Here is a 22,947-nt window from a genome sequence, read left to right on the forward strand (position 1 = left end):
TCCAGGATAGTTGTTATATTCTTGACTAATATTATTCTATAATGAAACTAGTAAAAGCCTTTTGAACAGATATATATTTATGTTAAATTTTACAAATAAAAATATACTACAATAACAAAAGTACCTATTTAAAAGTTATTCAGTGAGAAACGTAACTCGAGCATAACTTATATATATATAAATATATAAATATAATTATTTAAAAAATAATGAAGACAGTATAACAATTATTAAACCCAGAATAAAGTAATAAAACTATATAGTTTGAATGATGAAATTTAATTTTATATAGAATCATATAATTACAATCTGATTTTAATTTTTCTTTAATTAATTACATTGATGTCTAATAATTATGACATCGACAATTATTTTTATACTTTTTCGAGATTTGTATTAGCATGGTAAGTAATTTATTCTTTAGTATTTTTTTAGCATTTTATCCTTCAGAGGCATCGTATTGGACAAGCACCAGTACATATGTCACAATAGTTCCCATCATCTACAGGAATATTTATTATCCATTATAACAAAATGATTGACTAATAATATCAAGATTGAGAACGCACATATGTATGTATTACCTGTAAAACGACACTTCTATTTATATTATAGAATCCCATGCCGGTTAGAGCAACGTAATTCTTAATGAGCTGTTTTTGAAGCCTTTGTACCTGAAAAAAATATTTTCTCAAAAATTAATTCATATCTAACAATAAACAATAAGCAAAGCGATAACTGCTAACCTCGATGTTGTACCCATTATTTTGACAATTAAATAAATATGGTAGAGCCATAGTAGAATACTTATTCACGTCAGCAGCTGATAGAATCGTGTAAATTGTCCGACCAGCCACCCAAACGAGATCAATCAAGAAAAAATAATTTTTAGTTCCATCGTTCGATATTCCTTGGCTATAATAACAACCAGATTATAGTAATATATATAATATTAAAGAATAAAATATTATAAATCGTAATAGAAAATGTCACTGTTAATATAACTTACATGATTCCGTAAAATAGTTGCAGGCAAATAAAATAAAAATTAAAAAAGTTGTAGACAAGAACGAGACCACCCAAGGTGTTGTCAACGCGACGTACCAAAATCGCCTGTTTTATATATGCTTCCCTTATCTTCCTCCATGCGTATATTTGTAAAATATCTTGATCCTTAAACCCAAATAAGCAAGTTATTAAAACCGTAATTGACATGATAAGTTCTTAGCATCACCAAAAGGAGTTTCCTTTTATTATTGTATAGGTTGGTCTTAGGATACTAGTATCGGGGAATATTTTGATCATTATGAAATTGACACATTTCTTTACAGAATAGTTTAATCTATTACCTTACTCCAGTTTTTATTCCTATTATTTTCTGCAACCATGACCTCGACGCACTCGTTCAATCTGCGGTATCTAGAGGATAAGCCCATGCTGAACAGAATAATTAGCAAATCTTGAAAGATCCAGATAATGTTTGCAATCACACTCATGAATAGAGTGAGGATTCCAACCCAATCAGAATATTCTGCTGTGTATTCGAATATTTAAATTGATGTAAATATTTGTGATAACACCTTATTTTTTTGTAAAACTTACATTCACGGAGCAGGAATCCATGAGTTTTGAGAATAATTTGTTTTAAACAAAATGGTAATTTACACTGAAAATTAATGGCTTGCAATGCATCTAAGAAATATACAACTGAAATAAAAACCGAAAAAGATTATATACAAAAAAGGCTATAAAATTTTGTTCCTTAATATAAAAATGTCTCACAGACACATATTTTGCATATTTCTAAAAACCTTGTTGACTACTTCTGTAATTATAGCATTTGTTATACCTGACCCGCTCATTATTATAACAAGAGTAACTCTATACATCCTCTTCCTTAATGTTTTGTCACGTGACATATTTGGTATATTTTGTGACCATTCTACGGAAGCCCAGTACACAGATATGTCATTCCAAGAATTAGAAATTCGATTACTTTGAATAAATCCTAATAGTACAGCAGTGTAAAACATTAAACCTGCTAGTCTCGCGGCAACACTTCCTGTGGAGAAATATATTGTGAATAAGGTAAAATTTTATATGTAACAACTATTTATAAGATATGAAGTACTGTGTCCCGATATATCAACAGCCACTCCAGCCAGTGCCCTCATCACTTTCTTAGAAGCTTGACCTTCAATAGCGAGGAAAAGACAAAATAGGGTAAGCGCATAGAGTTTCCATTTAATTCGACTGGCTCCAACTATTCCTATCCACCTCACCCCACTGAACACTTTAGAAATTGTAAGTATGAAGTCCTGAAAAGAAAATATTTGTGAATAAAAAGTAGGTGTAAAATTTAATTTTAAGTGTGTAATTTGATTTCTTCACTAATGAATTTTCTACATTTATAATAATTATTTATACATATATATAGTAACAATTATTTCACTTACGTCATCAAAAGTTTGTTGTGGAAGTCTTAGATCGGTGCTGGTCTCCCTGTTTATTGACATGTTAAAGGTTTCAATTTCTGGCAATATTTTAAAGTTACGCCGAATATATACTTTTCATTCAATAACGGAGTTAAAACAATTAATTTTTACTTCAGTATATAAAATTAAATTTTATAGGTTTTTTTCATAAGTATCACGCCAACTGTAAATTAATAACAGATTTATAAATTCTGTTGTAAGATAATACGAGATTGATTGTTTTTTTTTAACAGACGGTATCGCGGAAATGCAATTCATTTATTATAAATAATGCACGACTAGCAAATGGTGACAACGAAAGTGGCATTTGATTATATAAATGTTATTATAAAAAATGTTATATTTTTTATATACTTAAAGCGAAGTTTGGTGTTTAATCAAGTTCGATTTAAAACTGTACTTTCACTTATTTTGCAGTCATGAAATTTTTTATGAAAACCTTTTTTGCGAGACGGTGTTGGTAGCACGTTCTAAAATAAATCATCTTAATATTGGCAATGAAGCCTACGCTTAAAACTCAGATGATCCCAGTGAATTTGGTTTCCTGGCTTACCGCGATTTAAGGAATATAAAATTTCAGATATTATTGGAAAAAAAATCATTTATTTATTATTATAGGAATATACCTGTATAGACGTATAGTATCTAGAACCCTTTGAACATCTTTTACTATTAATATCCTACATCCATTAGCACTATTATTCTAAGAGTCCTTGTCATAAGCTAATGAATGCTCTCACTATAAAATATAAATCAGTATTTCATACTTTAGCGTTATATTTTAAATTTATTTTGTATTAATGTTAATTTGCCTATCTGACCTTTTTTAGTGAATTTAGAAGAAAATTTTTATACCAAAATTTTCATTATAAGATCATGCTTTCATCTAAAATAAATTGCTGAACTATTCTCCAATTATCGGATATTTAAGTAGTGTATCTACAAAATATGAATGATAAATATTCTGTACAAACATTTTTCAAAACGTAGGATTTCAATAAATACTCGCTTTTTTGCGAGACTTGATTGATGATATTTCATCAATATTTTTTATCTAGCCGAAATTTTAGTTAAAAAAAAATCTTAGAAATATTTTTGTTCACTACAAATATATTTAAGCACAAAGTTGTGTTATAGCCAGCCAGCTTCCTAATATTGTGAGTGACTGTAGTTTAAAAACTTACCCACAATGAAGTTCAAAAATGAATCTGTAGATTATGAATAAATATTAACACTCTGGTTAATATTAAATTAGATTCTTGTTAAGAAGATAGATCAAGTCATTGTCAATATTTATAACGGATCGAATATAAATTTAGAAGATATAATAATACAAATTATCTTACTTTAAATAAAATTAATATTTTTTATAAAAAAACTATATTAAAAGCGGTGTATACATGTCATTAAATTAGAAGAAAGACAATTCTGGACATTAAATTGTATTTAAACCTCTTTCTAAATATAACATTTTTAAATTTAATAAATCAATACCAATATGATATATTACAACACAAACAAAAATTTCAGAGATTCTATCGTTTTCAAAGACTACATCAAATACGTAACATGCTTTAATGCTCCGATTCCTCAAATGCTTTTTAGGATTATGTGGAATAATTATTAGAAATTAAGTGTACCTTTACCGCAAACCCGTAATGTATGACAATAATACAAAAATAATAGTAGTTAGTTAAATAACAGTAGTTGCAGGATATATAAAAGAAAATATAAAAATAAGTCGATGTAGTATATCTATCAGAGGTCTCTCTCTATCGTCGTGTCCTCGAGGCTGAAGGACGTGGTCACAGCCGGTTGCTCTTGCCATCACAGTTCTCCAAGCCGCTCGATTCTGTGTCAGATGGATATTGGCCTGCATCTTCGTCCCTGTGACCTCTTCAACTGCATGTGCATATATCCTTTACTCCTTGTCCCCTCTATGCGTCAAGTGAGTATGAATTTCACAAGACTGTCCGATACACTACTGGCCAGATGCCCGCAGAAAGTGAGAGGTCAGCAGTGATAATATATACAGTCATACATTATATATTAACCTTGTATTTAACGTAAGTCATGTCAAAGAAAATATCCCAGAGGCAGTTGTTTTAAAAACGTATGTAATGCTAGGCTGGGAAGCTTTGTAGAAAAGTTATGTGTGTATATGTCTGCATGACTATGCTTAAGTTTATAGACAAATAAAATGACAAGAAAAGAATTGCCATAGAACAAACAAATATCTTACTCCCAAATTCGATTATATTTTATTGGAAATTGAAATTAAAACTAAGAAACAAGAAAAAGCAATCAGTATCTAAAAGCGTATTAAGAAAATGAACAAATTATAAAAAGATTTTTTGTCCCTGAAATATCAATCAAACGAGTTCTTAAGTAGTATTACCCGTATATTACCATAATTTTTTAAATTGAATTCAACTTATAAATAACTAGGTATAGTATTGTTATGCTGATGTAAGAAAGAAATAGCTTTTTTGTAAGCACAAATTTAGAACTCTGAAATAAAACTGAGACGCCTGATTTAATTCAAACACAAGGCATGATTTTAAAATCTTTAAAAAATCTATATTGTCGTAATACCTATAAATTAATGTGTTTTTCCAGGTTTTAGTAATTAAGATATGTATATAACTTTAGATGATACCTTTTAAATACATATATTTTTAAAATTGTATTTAATTATCACGCATAAAAATTTTCTCTGTTATTATACGTAAAAGCTCACATGTAGTCTAGTGAGGCTTCATTGTACCTAAAAATATTTGAAAAAACAGTGAAGTGAAATCTAGCCCTTCGTAAAAAGTTGAATTCGTAAGTAAAAACGAAACTTGTAAATTTTTGACCAACATTTTATTTACGGAATTGAAATTTTATTGCACGTAATACTGATTATTTTAAATATAATTTTAAAAATTGTATAATACCGTCCACTACCTTTCAGATATATTTTTGACCTTCGTGAATAGATTTTCAACCCAGCGTTTATGAACTCTGTACTGTAGCGTTGTCTTGATAACCCATATACTATTTATATCATCTATATCTATTCGGTTCTTCCATAGTTTGCCGTCTGATAAATCAAACTTCTGTTATTACAAAAAAATCTCTATTAAGAAATAGATGGTGGTTGCACTATATAAATAATAATAATCTCCAAATTCTGAGTGAAAAAAAAAACAAAAAATCAGGAAAACTGTTCCATATAACTCCGCCAAACTGTTCCATTTCAAAATGTCGGACTTCCTGTTCCACTCTATAGATCTCTAGGAGGCTGGAGGATGATAAATAGTCACGATTGATATCAGATTATAAGTTTGAAGTTAAACTGCAGCCCTAACCAAAATCCTCCCTGAATATCTTATAATCTTTCAAATAATTGAAACGCTGAATCATCCGATCCAGAGAAAAAAAAAACAAATAAAGAATGATACCTTTGGAAGAAATAGAGCTCGCAAACAATCGTAGGACACAAAGACCGGGTAAACTGAAAATTTAAAATACTGCACAATAACTAATATTTCAGAATTAACAACAAAAAAGACATTATGCTTTAGGCTATCCATTTGCAATGCCCAGGGGTAGATTACTTAAAGTTGGAAGATCCAGGAGAATTTTAAACAACTGACGATGTGTTATTTATTCATATTATCGTGACACCGAGAAAGGTTCCTACCGTGGTATTGCAAGCGTTCAAAGAGTGAAATGACCTCTGAATATCAGATGGCCAGTACATTTTTTTGCCACCGAGCTGGTATAAAAAATTCCTTTTTTCTTAATATCACTCCTGCAGCAGTAAAATTCGTCCATCGTTGAAAAATATCATATTACAAAGCCTTTCAATTAAATGCTGTATAGTTTGTTGAAATGTTCTTAGCGTCGATAAGAAGTGGTTATCAAACATGGATACAGTCATATTTTAGCGACTTACATTTATTTAAAACTAAAACGGAACCTGAAAAAAGTGAAATTTTTGAAAAATTTATTATAGACTGAAACCCTATTCCATTTTCGAAATATGTTGAATGAATATTAACCAAGTTTTTGGAGGCATAGTCATTTTAAATCAATAGCTTTAAGCGGCCATTAATCGTTGTCCTATACAGTAATTGCTTGAAATAGAAACGATCAACACGTTTTAAATTAAAAGCTACATGATTAATGTACATAAGTGACTCGATGATTCACGAACATTATTTAAAAATACATTATAATCAGGTTCCTCGTATATTTAAAATGTATTATCTGAAATGAAAAATAGACTACCATGAAAAGAAACAAATTATGACAAAATATATAATATAAGTATTATATACATATAAATTTATTATTTTACATAAACCTATCCAAACTCTTGTTTAAAATGAAATATCGATCCACAATATTTTTCAAAATTTCCATCATTACTAGTAATTGTTTGAATAAACATTATATGGGTTAGAATTACTGACCTCAAGGAATTTATTATAGAGAAATTATATGTAGTGTTAGGAATAAATTAGGCAGTACTTCCACTTAGATGTTTATTGTTCCACAACTCGTAACAGAATCCCCCGTCTAGCACTAACATCCTATTTATAATATTCAAATGTAACATTTTTAGGTCAGGGTAAGTTACAATATCATACAGAGGGCGCTAGATTCCCTCATAAGAGTTACCATTAAATTATAAAACACTGAACATTACGTAAAACATGTAAAAGCTCTCATTATAAATTATAAAACGAATTGTTAAGTATTTGGACATTTAAATTACTGTACAGAAACATTATTAACATTAATTTACACTATTATAACAAATATACAGATGGCGCTAGTTTAACCATCATAAGAATTTCCAATAAATATCAGAATATAAATAACGTTAAGCTTAGAATTATCAAGTATATCACAATTTAAATAATTATAACTAATAGTAGTTTGTACGAGTGCTTATCGAAACGCCAAAACAAAATACATATTTTTTTTTAATTTTCAAGAAAATATATATTTATATATTTGGCCGAATTTGCATTAGATACATACTAGTAAAGCAAGTAAATATAATAAACTATTAAGGTAAGGAAAGGTTACACTGTTTTTGAGAACTTGTGTCTTGTCTTCTAGCACTTATAGAACTAGTGTAAAATAATTGTATCCTGTTGCATAATCCTAATTTGATATTTAGCCCAAGAATGGAGATATTTTATTACACTTTTATTCATAAGTGATAAGAAAAAGCAACCACAGGGTAGCACAATATTATTTTACATAAGATAAGAAATTACTTAAATTAATTATTTTATCTCTATCTTTGTTATATTTAAATCAATTAAACACGGTTTTATTTTATAACATGATAATTGTATCTAAGATTTTCGCGTGTAGACATTTAAATTAACCCAAGTTTACCGGATACTTACTTCTACTTACTACTTTTTACTACTTTTTACCATTTTATAACTGTATGTCCCTGACGTTTCAGTTCCTTTACAGCCACCGTGATAACGGGCAGACGAGTTTGACACTGTTATTAAAAAAATATTGCCAGTATCAAATGAAGAAAGGAAATTTGTTGTAATAATTCTGAATGATTTGTTTACAATGACATAAGAAGTGATCGACATTAGAAGTTTCCTAAAAATATTGACATAACCCATTAACAGAAAATAATATTACTGTTAAATTTGTTGCCTATCCTTATTTACAAGTGAAACTGAACTCTAAACCGATTGTATTCAACAAGAACAGTTCGAGGACAAAAACTAATAAAAGCGTTCTTCATATAGTTAAATCCTTGTGACCTAGTAATAAGTTTGTAATAACAAACGAGAATGTAATAACTTTTTAAATATGTATAGAAAAAGAATTGCAAGTTACATCTGATAAATGAAGTATAGGTTCTATTTACTATACGTGGGAAGATACTATCAACACAAAGGTTCGCGTGTATTCAAACGCTAGGTCACCATTTTAACAATTTCCGTTCATTCTATAGTTTAGAAAATAAAAATCATTTTAAGATTTTACACTGTTATAAATTTAAGTGAGTATTGTGTCTATATGATGTTTGTTGTCAGCAAACCATAACAGCGATCAATAATGATTCCGTTAATTCCTCAATGGCTTACATGTAAAATATCACAGGTATGAATTTGTTACTGCTTTCATAATATCTAAATAAACTAAATAAAATACAAAAATTAAAATATCTTGCTTTAAATGAATCAAAATAAATTATGAAGTTTCCTTATCATTTCATTTTTTTTTTAATTTACTTCTTTCTTCTTAAATAAACTTTTAACAGGTTTATTATATAATTCTATAGACATTTTAAAATAATTATAACAGTACACTAAATTGAAAAAGAAATATATTTTAATACAAAATTACATGCATGAGTAAGACAATCTGGTTTACTTAATACTAGTTTGTTTTTAATATATGCTTACAAATGCTTCATCTCGTGGGACAATCCCGAGCCACACGTTCGACCAAAATAATTGCAAGAAATCCCTATCTTTAAATTGACCTTCTTATATTCTTTATTGAAATACGAGATAAAAAGCGCCCTTCAACTTTTCAGCTTGAAGTATCATTTTCAGTATGAATTTCTCTGGGACCACAAACATTTGTTTGTTACATAAAAACAACAGTACGTACGTATATTGAACGAATATTACAGAACTAGAAGTATTACATGTTTTCATTAATGATCAATATACATTTCAAAGGTATATATATTTTAATCAACTGGACTATGCTTGGCTATTATTTGATGAATTTCAAGGGTACATACTGAAAAGTGTGAGTCGGGATTTCCGGTCGCCTCTTAACCCTTCAAGAATATTCGTCTTTTGTGGTTTAATTTCAAAAGAATGTCGTCGCCACAATTTGAGATTAACTGAGGTGGAATTAACATTTTGCATTGCAGCTCATCTTGTCCTGACTAGTCCAAAAATTGATCTCAGGTACGCCCAGAGCAGTATTAACACTACTCTAAAGCTGTGCGGTCATTTTCGTTACTAAAAGTGTTATTAATGAATAGGAAAAGAGTTGTAGAAGTGACAGAGCCATGAGGAGCCAGAGTTGATCGTTCTTTGATGAAACGAGTAGCCATAAACTTTTACTTATACAGTACAGTCCCTAAGAAAATCAAAAACCCAGGCAACTTTTAAGAGATAAGATTAAGAAATAAGATTTTCTTATGATAAAATAGGCTTTATTTTACAGGATCGATATAGTTCAATAATTTCTATGATAATACCAAATCATATACTTTGTCAGAAAACTGATTTAAATTAAATTTCTTTATGGTTCAATTATTTTATTAAAAATTATAAAAAAATAAATGAAAAATTAGCATATAAAACATGGTTGTGATCAATACCAATATCATTGGTAGAATGATTCTGCATCTTTCACTTTTTCATAGGGTTTGATTCTACAGACCCGGTGGAAGTATGCTATTTTGCACTGTTTGGTGTCCTCATCTGAAGGGAGAACTATAACGATCTATACATTACAATAACACATACAAAACCTTAAGAAGCCTACGACCTACTAGATTGTGTAGCCGATTAGATATGACTGTTAGCTTAACCCACTGAGTCACAGCAATTTCTGCCATTTGCCAAATGGTGCCATCAATTCCAGTGTTTTATAAAAATTGTGGTCGGGTCGTTTTAATAATCGGTTACAGACCGCTTTGAAGTTCAACTGACAGAATTTTGGTAACACTACAAAAACCCTGGTTGAAGCGATAGTTATCACGTCTTGTTAGTAAGTCTCTTCATGGATAATATAGCAAGCGTGGCTTTAGCGTACCAAATTCTCTTGAATTGCATTAAAACAAGTTTAAGAAAAGAGTTTTGTTGATAATTAGGAACAATAGGATGGATAAAAATGGTTTTTATTTGAATTTAATTTATACTTTTTCATGGTCTGCACTTATTGTTTCTTGTATAAATTAACTTACAGAATAAACGGTGGCTACTATATATTTTTCATATATAATGTAACTCTTTCATTACTTACAAGAGGAAATGCGTATTTTAAAATTATAAATATTTTGTTTTATTAACTGTACAGGAACTTGTTTGTGAATGGCTCACTAATTAGTAACTTTATAAAGATTGAATTTCAAATGTACGATCTACAGAAAATACTCCGTATAAAATGTTTATGAATATCCGTTAAACTGTGGCTTTCAAAACACTAAATCAAAATATGTCACGAAGTTGCATTTTCACAAACTAGACAAATAAACAGATACAGTGTTACAGTGAAGTATAAAACTAGTATAAACACTCAGTAAAATTTTATGTGAAGGCGTCGTTATTTGACTTAAAGTGAACAAGTTATTCGCATTGGAAAAGTAAAAGATAAATGTAAGTCTTACACCATCTTAATTTTATCGATTGAACATTAATTTTATTTCAAATATACGCGTATTTGTATGGTGCGAACTAATCGTTATTTTATTGAAGTCACATTAAGTTCATAACATAAATAAAATCATTTTAACATCAAAATAAACAAAAATACGATATATATGACAAACAATAGCATAAGAATGACAAACAAATTCACACTTCAATGTTTAGAAAATTGCTTTGTTTATGAAGGATCGAATACAGGTCTTTAAAAAAATATCATTTGTCATATAAGTTATTTAGGTTACATTTAATTCGTTTTGAAGCTCACATGGTAGTTACAAATCTAATGGAGTATTTTATCCATGGCAGAAGGTTCTTAAGCATATAAACAGTTGTATTTTCATATTAATTTTTTTCTGTTATCAAAAATGTGTCAGTCTACATTTATAAGCGGGAAGTTTTAGTAAAATGAAATAATCTTTCTTTTCCTCTTACTTTCTCTCCGACTCGGAGAAACTACACATTCAAGTAGTCGTTTGACAATCGAGGATTTTAAAACTACTTTATATATTAAAATTGAATTTGTTAAAGACCCCTTATACATATGTAAAGATACCATGTAGGATCTGATATTGAGTTTGATCAAAGTCTTAAGTTTTCGGATGTATTCGTGAAAATTAAAAATGCAACCTTAAAAAATATTTAAAGTTTTAATTTCTTAATCTCTTCACAGGGATTAGAATAAAACGATAGTTGTTACTGGATTCTTACAGTTATGACAACCTAATTAAGTTTTAAAATTGCTTTACTATTAATAAAGGGGACTGTACAATATTAGGGAGAGAAATTGAACAGAAACTATGGATTATGCCACTACTTACAATCGTCCGGTGAAGAAAATAATAAAAAGCGGTGTTTGTAAGTAATCCTTATACATATTTTGTTTTATACATGACATTCTTTTTGTCATAACAAAATTATAACATAAAAAAAGCTTTATGTCTTCATGAACTTAACATAATCTTTTCTAATTTGTGATGGGTAGTTTCAGCAAAAGAACAAAAATCTTTTAATTCCTATGGACGGTCTTCAGAGCGGCGTCCCACTTTCCAAGGGGTTATGAAACTTACTATTATCCTTGGTCAATTCGTTGGACTTAACCCAGTTCTCGGAGTTTGTGATGTAGACAGTTCTAAGCTTAGGTGTATATAAACTGTACTTGTAAACTTAATTTTTCAGTTAAATAAACCATAAATTGTTATTGCGAAATTTTATAATATTCTCTATTTCATTTATAACTTTGAGGCAGTTATTAAAAAAACATACTTAAGTAAGACAATTATTCAATGTTATTCAAAGGTTCACATATTTATCGGGACGATGTGCTTATACTCTTCTTACAATAGTTCTACAAACACTTCTCCTAAATATTCTGTTTTTATTGAAATATTTTAAAGACACGAATACTTCGATTGTCGGAAACAGTAAGTATGTTTAATCTATATATAACTATTTATCACTTTAAAAAAAATATATGCATTTCCTTTCATTATTGGAATTTTCACTGTAGATATTTTTGGTACATTGCTTAATTTGTAACAGTACTCAATAAGTAATATAATTCTTCAATGAATTACATGTTGTCTACGATATACACTATATTGATTTGTTATAATTTTAGCACCACTGGTTTTCTACTCCTCCACTACAATGATAACCATTCTATTTTTGCATATAGCTATGAAATGGCCTAATCTTTGTCGATATATCTCATGTACAGAAGCAATCGACCCTTTGAATGATTATGCCCTTGTGAGAAAATGTAATGTTGCCTGTTTACTAGTCCTTTCTTTCGCATTCGGTAAGCATAAAACTAAGATATAAAATTAAATAATTCATATATAATAGTTCTTATTTTTTTTATTTCACATTTAAAATAACTATCAATCAAATGAAAGTTTTCGTTCATTACCTACGTGTTGGCATTAATTAAGAAGATAAACATTATAATGAACTGCACAATTAGTGTAAAAAAAAAAGTTTAACTAACAACATTAATTTTTTTCTGCATGAAAACGAAATAAATATTTAAAAAAAATGCAGTGAAATAATTATTTCCTGAAATATTGCAGTTGAACACGGTTTGCTTGAACTTTCTGGGTTTGTGTTCGCCACGGACTGTAGTCCTCCGGGGAAAGTATATGAAACAATCATAGTTAACAGTTTTCCGTGGTTCAATAATATTGTGAACTACAATCTCAATTTGGGAATCATTACACAGGTATAATATGAAATTGTTTACTATAATATGCACTTGGGCCGTTAAGGTCTTTGCCCTATTAAATTATGAAGATTATATAATTGTTAATTTTAATATAAACGAAACATGTTTGTTTCCTTAATAACTTTTACTAATTTATTTTTCAGTTACTCAATATTCAATGTACATTCAACTGGAATTTCTCAAATCTTTTTGTAATAAACATTAGTCTGTATCTGACTTCAAGACTTGAACAAATAAATAACAGGATCTCTGCTATTAAAGGAAAGGTGTGGATGATCTTTATACATTAAGTGATATGAGTTTGAGAGATTTTTACTTTATAATTATATTAAATAATCAGACTGAGAGACGGAATATACAAATCATGAATATAAAAAGAATTGTAATAAGCCAATACCAGAAAGCAATATTTTAATTTGGTTTTAAAAAAGAGTTATTTATAAAATAATTTGACATTTAAGGTCTATGTTTTGCGTTCTTTCAGGCGATGCCATCTACATTTTGGCGTAACGTGAGAGAGGATTACAATCGAATAACAAGTCTTGTCCGTAAAGTAGATAAAGTCATCGGAGGAGTTATTTTTATTTCATTTGCCAACAATCTCTTTTTCATATGCTTTCAATTGCTCCATACCCTTGCGTAAGTTATAAAAGTATTGTAGAACAAAGATGTAGCTTTTGTGATATTTTATCGATATAATTGCTTAAATGCACAACTAACTTCGGTCAGTACTGGATCCTCATATATCATTCACATCAAACTTATTTCTAAACTTGGTAATGTAGTTGTTTTTTCCTTGTTTTCATCTCACTTATGAGCTATTCTCTAAAACGAAGTACCGCTCTCTTGCAAAAAAATAAACTTTGTAAGACCTTCGATCTGCGCAGTTTGCTATACTGAAAAGTATTCTGCATTAAATTGAGTGTTTCAATCCCAGTGTTATTCACTCGGTCGTTAATTTATGCCTTTATTTAATAATTACTTTTCTATACCGCCACACTTATAAAAACTTAAACATCAAATATCGGATCCAATATAAACTGCGAAGAATTCAAATGCAATCGAGGCGAAATAAGAATACAGTGAATTAAACAAATTTTTTCGGATACTACGTGTTTTTATAATATCTACATGTCCCTGACGTTTTCGTTCCTTTGTAGCAACCGTAATCAAGGGCAGACTAGAAGTAAGTAATACTTTCGGGAACATGTAGATAGATTATAATGAAAAAGATTAGTATCCAAAAAACTTAATTTAATTTAAATGTGTATATTAGAAAATCTTATATATTATTACAATAATAATAATATATAAAATGTTAATATTTAATGTTGTTCTTCCAAGAAGACTACAGCTAAAGTAAAATAAAGTCATATCTATTAAATCAGTAAACATATATATATAGATTTTAGGCTTTTTGTCAAAAATGGCAAAAAGTAACTTCTGCGAGCTTTCTTTACCAAGTTTGCAAAATTTCTTTGACCTTGTCAGCGCTTTCACAAAAAACTGAATATTTGACAACATCAGAAAAGTACACAAAATATATTTCGGTGTAAATACACTATAGGCCCTTATCATGAGATTATCTCGAAGTGCCTCACTTTCTAACTCGTTTTGTTTCATTTACCTCAAGAGAAGGCATAGCATTCTACAACTGAGGTTTTATCCGCGTAACAATAAGATTCAGTAGTAGAAACCTTCGCGAACTAGTTTTTTTGTATGAAAAATACATAACCTTATATAGACAATATTAATATTTATACTAGCGACGAATTTTCTATGTTATAATAATCTAATAATAATATCGTTCAACGATTGTGTATCCGTCTCAATATTTTTGCCACAATGTGGAATATTTTTCGTAGAATTCTCTTCCGGGTTGGCAAAATTGTGTCTTTCAAAAGTAAGTTAAATATTTGCGTAATATAAAAGCTGGCAATGCATTTGCACTTTGCTTTTGTGCCACTAAGGTACATAAATTGTCCTTCAAAACGTACAAATTGTATGTCTGTACATACACATGTGTGTATAAAATATGACAGCATTAAAATAAATGAAATAATTATGTTGCGATAAACAGATTTATGGAGCTTGTTATTTTTTAGAGGTGAAGTGAAAGCAACGCCTTCTTGTCATACTCCAGACCAGAGGTAAGGTTAAAAGCCTATTATAATATTTCTTCACAATACATTACCTTTTATATTTCTCTTTCAGAATATTCCGTGGATACGAACAAGCAACCTACTTCTTATACTCCTTAATATTTCTCATTGTAAGGTCATTGGCACTTTCTCTGATTGCGGCCAGAGTGCACACGGTGAGCCGACAACCCGTTTATACGCTATACGAACTTCCATCGGCAGATTATGGCATGGAGGTAAAAGTTATGATAATTGTAACTAGATTTTATTTAAATGATATTATATATATGATATGTTTAGGTACAAAGATTTATAGACCAAATACACGGTGATACAGTCGCATTGACGGGTTTACAATTTTTTAAAGTAACCCGAGGAATTGCTTTAGCGGTAAGACGTTCATAAAAAGTCGGTTAAAATCATAAAGGTTATTTACAACGAGGAATATTTTAAAAAATATGATAATTTCAGATTGCAGGAACGATTGTAACTTACGAGTTAGTATTGATGCAGTTCACTGGAGTCAATCCTACCGTAGACATTTATACTGATGACTCAACCAAAGTATGACTGAGATCATTATGACATTTATTAATATTACCCTAATTAAATGTCTCTCTTATAAATATAATAGACATTGTATGTACCTCGAAAGATTATAAAAATTTGCTTTATGTATTTGTATAAATAAAAAAAAAGTTGCGATTTGTTTGGTATCCATGAGAAACAAGATTATGATGTAATTTAAAAAAAAAAACACAATTTTTAATAGCTTACAAAATATTTTCAAAGTAACGACATTATGTTAGAATATTTATCTATTCAAATTACCTGTGACATTATGGACCCTGTAAACAGAGGGGAATAAAACGAGAACGGATGTTTATTTAAGCATTGGTTGTGTAATTAAATGTTTATGCTTTGTACCCTTCACATTCATAATTCGAAAATAGAGCATTCTAATTAGCATTAAAATCAGTTTTTTTGTTTCATTAATAGAGAAATAGTTAATAAATATTACCAACTCTTCAAATATAATATCCAGTGAGTGCACTTAGGAAACTGATTATTTGTCGCTATATGCAATTAATATGTCTAATCGGAATGATTTTCAGATGTCATTAACCGAGAGTCTTAAAAGAAAATTGCGAATTAGATTACAACATATCATCAAATTTGTATTTGAAAGTAATATATGAATGAAATAACTAGTTATCGATAATTTTAAAAATAATTTAATTCATGAAGTACCTTGTTATTCTAATCTTAATGACATTTAAATAAAACTAACAATACTCCCAATGTACAGTATCCAAAAATCTTAGTTTTATTGAAATGAATACACACTAAGATACCATTATGTTAACGTTATTCGTATTCTGTTAATATAAAAAAGTTAGAGTAAATTAATGTATTGTAACTTACCCTCACCTAAATGTTTTACATTGAATATTATAAAATAGGATGTCAGCGCTGGACTGGGAATTCAGTTAAAATTTGGTAAATTATAAGTATTGAAGTTTAGGTACTGCGATATGCTTAAAAAAATCTTGGAGTCTATCATTGTCTTAAGCTAAAAAACTGAAAATAATAATAAAAAAACTTACACAAAGTTTATAAACAATACCTTTATGGAAACAATATAAAATTACAAATTAAATAAAAAGATAACAAAAATATAATAAGTTTGATGAAGAACCAAAGCAACCTTCGACCAACAAAACCCTCGAAAGTAGGTAATTGTACTGTTGTTTTTATTGCTACATATAGAACGAGTTACAATTAATATTACTAATCATTAGGTTTCCAAATCTTGTGAAAATTCATGTACTAACGTCAAACTGTGGCACTGTCACTTAGCAACTGCCAATTTAACGACCCCGCCATGAAATTGTACTGAGTTCCTTTGTTCGTGGAAAGTAGTTAGACTCTATACGCTCTTTGTGCCCATTATCAAACGCGTTTATTATCAACCACCAAACTTTGTTAATGAATTGAAGGATACACCCATGAATGGATGGATTCACACATTGATGAAACGAAATTATTTATTTTTGAAAATTACCTTTAAACATTTTAATTCAATTAAAATCTGTTACTTATATTACATGCATAATCATATATTTAAAGTATGCATAACAATTCTAGTAATTTAAAAATATTATAGTCACTCAATATTCGAATAAACAATTTACTTCTATTCATGATCAAGTACCAACAAATACTTGGTAACATTAAAAAAGAAACAACATCTTACATACATATATTACTTGTATAATATTCGTATCCATTATCTTTAAATGTATAATAAATAGTTTGATTTAAAACTAAAATAGAAATTCGGAATTCAAAATTTATCATACCAGTAGGATTTTAATTTGTAAGCCCTGAAATATCGCCTTGTAGTTGCTTTATCAATTAATAATATCTTGAAGGAAACAACAGAACAGATTTCTACCCAACACACATAAGAAAAACACTAAAAAAATTATGTAACATTAAATACGACAACGAAAAGAAAAAATATTTCATTTTTTTTCGACAAATAAATATATTTTTTTATGCAAAGTGGACAAACAGGGTTCTTGGTGATTTGGCAACCCTAACGGTGAGTGAGAGCATCCTTACTACTAGTGCACACCCATCATGTTTCTTCCATGGAATCAGGAATCTTCTAATTTACACTGCGAAGTGTTTCGTGGAGTCCGTAGCCTCACTAATTATTATATATTTTAATGGTGTTATCCCGGCATTGTTCATTCAATTTTCAATATATATTTCCCGTAAGAAGCAGATATCACTTTTATTAGAAAATATTAAAGAGATATATAGATATGGCAAAAACACTATCAACAATGTACTAATGCAGATAAGTGGCTGATAATGTAGGTAAGAGCAAAAACGACGTAGATACCGAGGTCAAGTACCAATACGCTAATGAAGTGCACTTTTTGTTGTTAGATTTTAACTGCTCTCGTCTGGTTCATCGTCATGTTCTCGATTTGTCTGTTAGTAAGATGTGTTATTACGAGAAAATAATAATTGAACCAATGATTATTAGTAAATATAATACTATAACAATAAATATAGTATTAAAAAAGTCCATGATAAAAAGTGGATTATTTTATCATATCATTTTGGTTACTTTATCATATAAATATATTTTCAATAAAGAGTACATGAAAATTACTTATTTGTGGAATTAAACTATTCCTCTATTTTTATAACTCTATAAATACATTTAGACTCAATCACGTCATTTTAAATCTATTGGTAAATACGCAAACTAAAAAAATGGATAGTTTTTGATTAGAATTAGGCCCGATAGTCAGTGGAAACCAAGGCCAGGTATGAAACACTATCTCAGTAATAGCCTGTTCATTCTTGTCTTAAATACAAAACTGTTCGAATTCTTTGCTGTGCATATAAGGAAGAAGGAAGTATACCATGCATAATTCAGGAAGCACTCTTATAGTTTGGATAATAAAAATTTGTCATATAATATTTAAAAACCATTCTTTATTTTGAATTTAAGTATGAATTTACATAAACCCATTAATACATATTAAATATTCCAACGAAATGCTTTTTAAATGGCTTCATAAGTGCCTTTTCTATTTAAGACTATTTAAAATGTAAAACATAGAGGTACTGAAATATAGTTCATCATTAGGTTATTTAGAAAAGACAAATTAGGTCCTTTGGTAAAATAAAATTTTGAAGCTTAGATTCCGATGGCAAAGTTCATTATGATCTACCTAGCAACATTTTGAACCGTTCTTTGAAGGTGATTTTGTATGTGGTCGACGACGTAACAAGCTGTGTACGGTTAACGGTGTAATTACTGAGGTGGTATTAAGTTATGTTAAATAGAATTAAAATAAAGAAAATAAAAACTTCACTATTGCATACATATAAACAATGTTGAGAAAAAAAGCATTACGGTATTTCGTATATAATTCGTTAATGTGACTAACTATAAATGATCTTTTAAGGATATTATATTTTATTTACAAATACGCGTTTATATTTATATGTATCACAAATGTTTGAGCTAAAATCTTCTTACTATACCTGAACCTTATTATACAATATCAAATCATTGTATACTCACTTGTGGTAAAATCAAGGTATATTTTACTTTGATTATTTGCAGAACCACTCTTTGAAACTTTATTATAAAATAATAAAGGAAAATTAATTACTTAATAAACATATAAGGATGTTATTAATATTTTGTCCCTTTAGTCCTTAAATAAGTACAAAGTTTTGATTGTAAACGCCATTAAACTATAAACATAACATTGAAATCCGAAATGATACAAAGGTTTTGAATTAAAAGATTAAACCAAAAAAAACTTTAAAAAATGTCTTTAATTAAAAAAAATAATTACGATCTCATTAACAACAGAGTGAAACTGATGCATTTTTGTTTGGCCAACCAATTTTGGCCAACGATCAATAGTGAAATCGAGAGAAAAAATAATAAAAAAAGATACTTTGAAGCTAAATAAACTAAATCTACAAGTTTTAGAAACGGTTAGTATCGTTGTAAAAAAATACAATGGAACATTATTTGAGTACTTTTATATGTTGATATTCATTAAGTTTACGCGATAAGTTTTATTTGAAAAAAAAAATATTTTCCTATTTATTATGCGATGCCATTTCAACATGTTCTTAATTTAATCAAAAATTTCAAAATCATTTTAATGTTAAACATTACTTTTGATGTACAATGAACACAAGTGTAAGGTAAAGTATTTTCTGTTGAATCCGTCATGTATATTCAATGATGTACATATTTAAATATAAAAAAACGAAAAAGAAGCAAAACCATTTTTACCAAACGAAGACTTTTAATATTTGTAAAAGATATTAATGAATTTTGGTTTAGTGCGATTTCATTAAAATAATAGGAGAAGCACCTTTGCATTTTTTTTCACTTCGCTCGCAAAAAAGTTTTTGATGCAAGTTGGATGAAGTGACCTCAGGGTTTGGTACCGAAGTGTTTTTTTTTTGACATGGGAACCGTTTTCCGGTTCTGAAATTTATATTTGTTTGTTGGCGAGATCATTTCTGTGGATATAAGTCGTCAGTATAACTTTCTGCTAGCTTCACTCAATAGAGGTTTAAAGGCTTAAATAGCTCTTTTAAAAAATAACCAATATATTAATTGGATCTTTATGTTTAGGAGTTATCGTTTAATAGCTATCATTTAATTTGCAGTATCCATTAATTGAACTCTAAGGAATATTTTAATTAGTTTATTGAACGATAGTATTTGAAATTATATATAATTTTTTTTTATGTCATAAAATGTCAATATATTTACACTCTACATGAGATGGAAAGACTTAAAAATACGTAGTATTCAAAATCCTTCGATATCATATCGTGAGTATTTGGTAAGGACTCGAAAAATCATGGATTTTCCATTACCGAAAGTAACATAGGTATTATGTATGTGTAAAAATTTTAAAAAATTTTCTATGCAATGGCACCTTAAAAGGCTTAAAGACGGCAGCTTTAAACTATATTGTAATATATTATTAGACGAGACGTATCCCAGCCGCAGACATAGTCTAGTCGACAAGTTGAAAATGGTAGAGGCAGATACTGCTCTTAAAATTGTGTGCAACAGCTCATTGGGATGACGCCTCAAAAAATGTGCCAAAAGCGTGAATTAGCATATAAACATTTTTTTTAACAAAAATTGCGTCGGAAGTTCGAAAAAATTTTGTTACTTAACAATTGTTTAATTTGTTGAAAAATGAACTTTATGTTAACTTTTAAACGGGAATGAATAATTTACATTGTTCAGAACATACAATTTTTTTTTAAATAAATAACTTAAAAAAAATATTTTGTAATTATTAGTATTTGACGCCGTGCGCGCAACCTAAAAATGTTGCACTCTGACCTATTTTCAGCGTTAAATTTAAGTTATAAATAATGGAGACAGAGTTCCGGGAGTCAGGAGGCTTTTATTGGAAATTTTCTCTTCTTTCAGAATTTCTCTTTGAAAATTTCTTAAATATTAATAATTTATGAAATATTGGCAAAAACGAAACGCCGTTTTTTATTTAATCTTTAGTTATTTATAACTTTTACAATTTTTTATGTGGTAATACACGCTTTTGGCACTTTTTTGTAGGCGTCATTTGAATCCAATGAGCTATCGCATAAAATTTTGAGAGCAGGATCTCTATTTTGTACTATTTTTAACTTGTCAACTAGACTAACAAAATTTCAACCAGATGTTGCAAGTCCAATTTATAAGCATGTTGTAAATATGACAAAAGTAAATATTATTTACGATAATTGTAATTTTTTTTATTTTATCTCATATATTTCGTAAATTACTACATATATAATTGCAAAAAAGAGCTTGTATGTTTTGTTTGATATTTTTCTTTAATGTTAATTGTTTAAAATAAGATACAAGTGCTTTTATAATAATGGTGCTTAAGTAGAATAAAGTCAATTAATCATTAAAAAAATATTTGTAAATGATGACTAAATATTGATTTTTATTAATATAATTTTATCTAAATATGCAGTCACATGGCATTAAAAATTTATTCGGTGAGTACATTCCTCATATATTACATTATAATATGTTACTCATTATTATTTTTGAGTTTTCCTGTCTTTATTTCAATAATTGAAATTTTGTAATAAGGTCAAATCTGAAAAGTATCAAAAATATACAATTTCACTTTCAAAACAAAAAGTTTTCTAAAACGTATTTCGAGTTATTTTAAGTTTTGAGGGTAAAGTTAGCATTTTAACTATCAAATAGCTTTAATGCACATCTGTTGAACAGATTTTTGGATTTGATTATCTTTACAATTTTCGACATTGCAAAGAACAAAAGGTCAAATAAATCACTAAACAATGAAAGATTATTGAAGTAAGACTAAAAGCTCAAAATTATAAGATAAGTCATAAATTCTAACAAGTTTGTCAACTTAGCCCACTTTTTGAGTTTTATTTTAAGAAGTAATTATAGTGGGCTTTTGTTTCATTTTGGTATCTAAGGTTGTCATCTTAAATAACACTTTTTTTCACGTCGAGATAAAAAGTTTTATTTCTACAGCTCCCAATTCTGGCCATTTCATTCTTTAATCGGTACTTATTTTGTAGAAGTATAGAGTTCTTTAATGACAAGTCGTTTGATCCAAAATATGCATTGCTTCATTCGTATAACATTACTTTGTTAACGTTACAGTCTTACGACTATCTTATTGAAGTACATCAACAATTCTGTAAAATACTTATAAATCTGAAGATATTAATCTGATAATCATATATTATGAAAAAAATGTTTAATTTTCATAATATATAAAGTGGCATATAAAAATTTGACAAACATCATTTTTCTGAGTAACCAGATAATACAAATTTTTAATAAAATAGATAATTATTAAAAATATGTCACAAACCATTTGGGACAATATTGTAGATAAAAAATTAAAACCTTTCATAGAAATTATCTTCTTTTTTGGATACAATTTTAAATTTTAAAATATAAATAATGAATGAGGTGAAAAATTCCCGTTCTGTAAAGCTCTTGAAGTGTAAAATTCATGCAGTTGGCTTCCGTAACGATGAAAATTTAAAACGCTGATATAATTATTCGACTCTCCCTTTTC

General features: G+C 28.6%; 2 protein-coding genes across 5 annotated transcripts; one reads left to right on the forward strand and one right to left on the reverse strand.

Moving 5' to 3' along the window:
* Nucleotides 1–283: 283 nt before the first annotated feature.
* LOC116767962 (gustatory receptor for sugar taste 64f-like) lies at nucleotides 284–2,594 on the reverse strand. The gene is made up of 9 exons (XM_032658564.2): nucleotides 2,457–2,594; nucleotides 2,132–2,318; nucleotides 1,850–2,062; nucleotides 1,603–1,707; nucleotides 1,350–1,534; nucleotides 1,010–1,173; nucleotides 747–915; nucleotides 585–674; nucleotides 284–502 (listed from the first exon to the last, which is right to left on the reverse strand). Exons 1-9 carry the CDS (start codon nucleotides 2,514–2,516, stop codon nucleotides 440–442), a joined length of 1,236 nt encoding a protein of 411 aa, XP_032514455.2. The 5' UTR covers nucleotides 2,517–2,594; the 3' UTR covers nucleotides 284–439.
* A 5,768-nt stretch (nucleotides 2,595–8,362) lies between these two features.
* Nucleotides 8,363–16,264, forward strand: LOC116770021 (gustatory receptor for sugar taste 64f-like). 4 transcript variants are annotated; one of them, XM_061526684.1, is made up of 12 exons: nucleotides 8,363–8,633; nucleotides 11,598–11,782; nucleotides 11,910–12,066; nucleotides 12,224–12,348; nucleotides 12,546–12,725; nucleotides 12,997–13,145; nucleotides 13,292–13,414; nucleotides 13,633–13,787; nucleotides 15,254–15,298; nucleotides 15,363–15,525; nucleotides 15,590–15,679; nucleotides 15,761–16,264. In XM_061526684.1, exons 2-12 carry the CDS (start codon nucleotides 11,725–11,727, stop codon nucleotides 15,857–15,859), a joined length of 1,344 nt encoding a protein of 447 aa, XP_061382668.1. In that variant the 5' UTR covers nucleotides 8,363–8,633; nucleotides 11,598–11,724; the 3' UTR covers nucleotides 15,860–16,264. The 4 variants fall into 4 exon arrangements, 3 of the variants coding, with proteins under 3 accessions (XP_061382668.1, XP_061382667.1, XP_061382669.1); XM_061526683.1 differs by lacking the exon at nucleotides 8,363–8,633 and adding an exon at nucleotides 10,465–10,876; XM_061526685.1 differs by lacking the exon at nucleotides 8,363–8,633 and having other exon boundaries at nucleotides 10,912–11,782; nucleotides 12,603–12,725.
* Nucleotides 16,265–22,947: the final 6,683 nt, after the last annotated feature.

The sequence above is a fragment of the Danaus plexippus genome, assembly GCF_018135715.1.
Source record: "Danaus plexippus chromosome 3 unlocalized genomic scaffold, MEX_DaPlex mxdp_25, whole genome shotgun sequence".
Lineage (NCBI taxonomy): Eukaryota > Metazoa > Arthropoda > Insecta > Lepidoptera > Nymphalidae > Danaus > Danaus plexippus.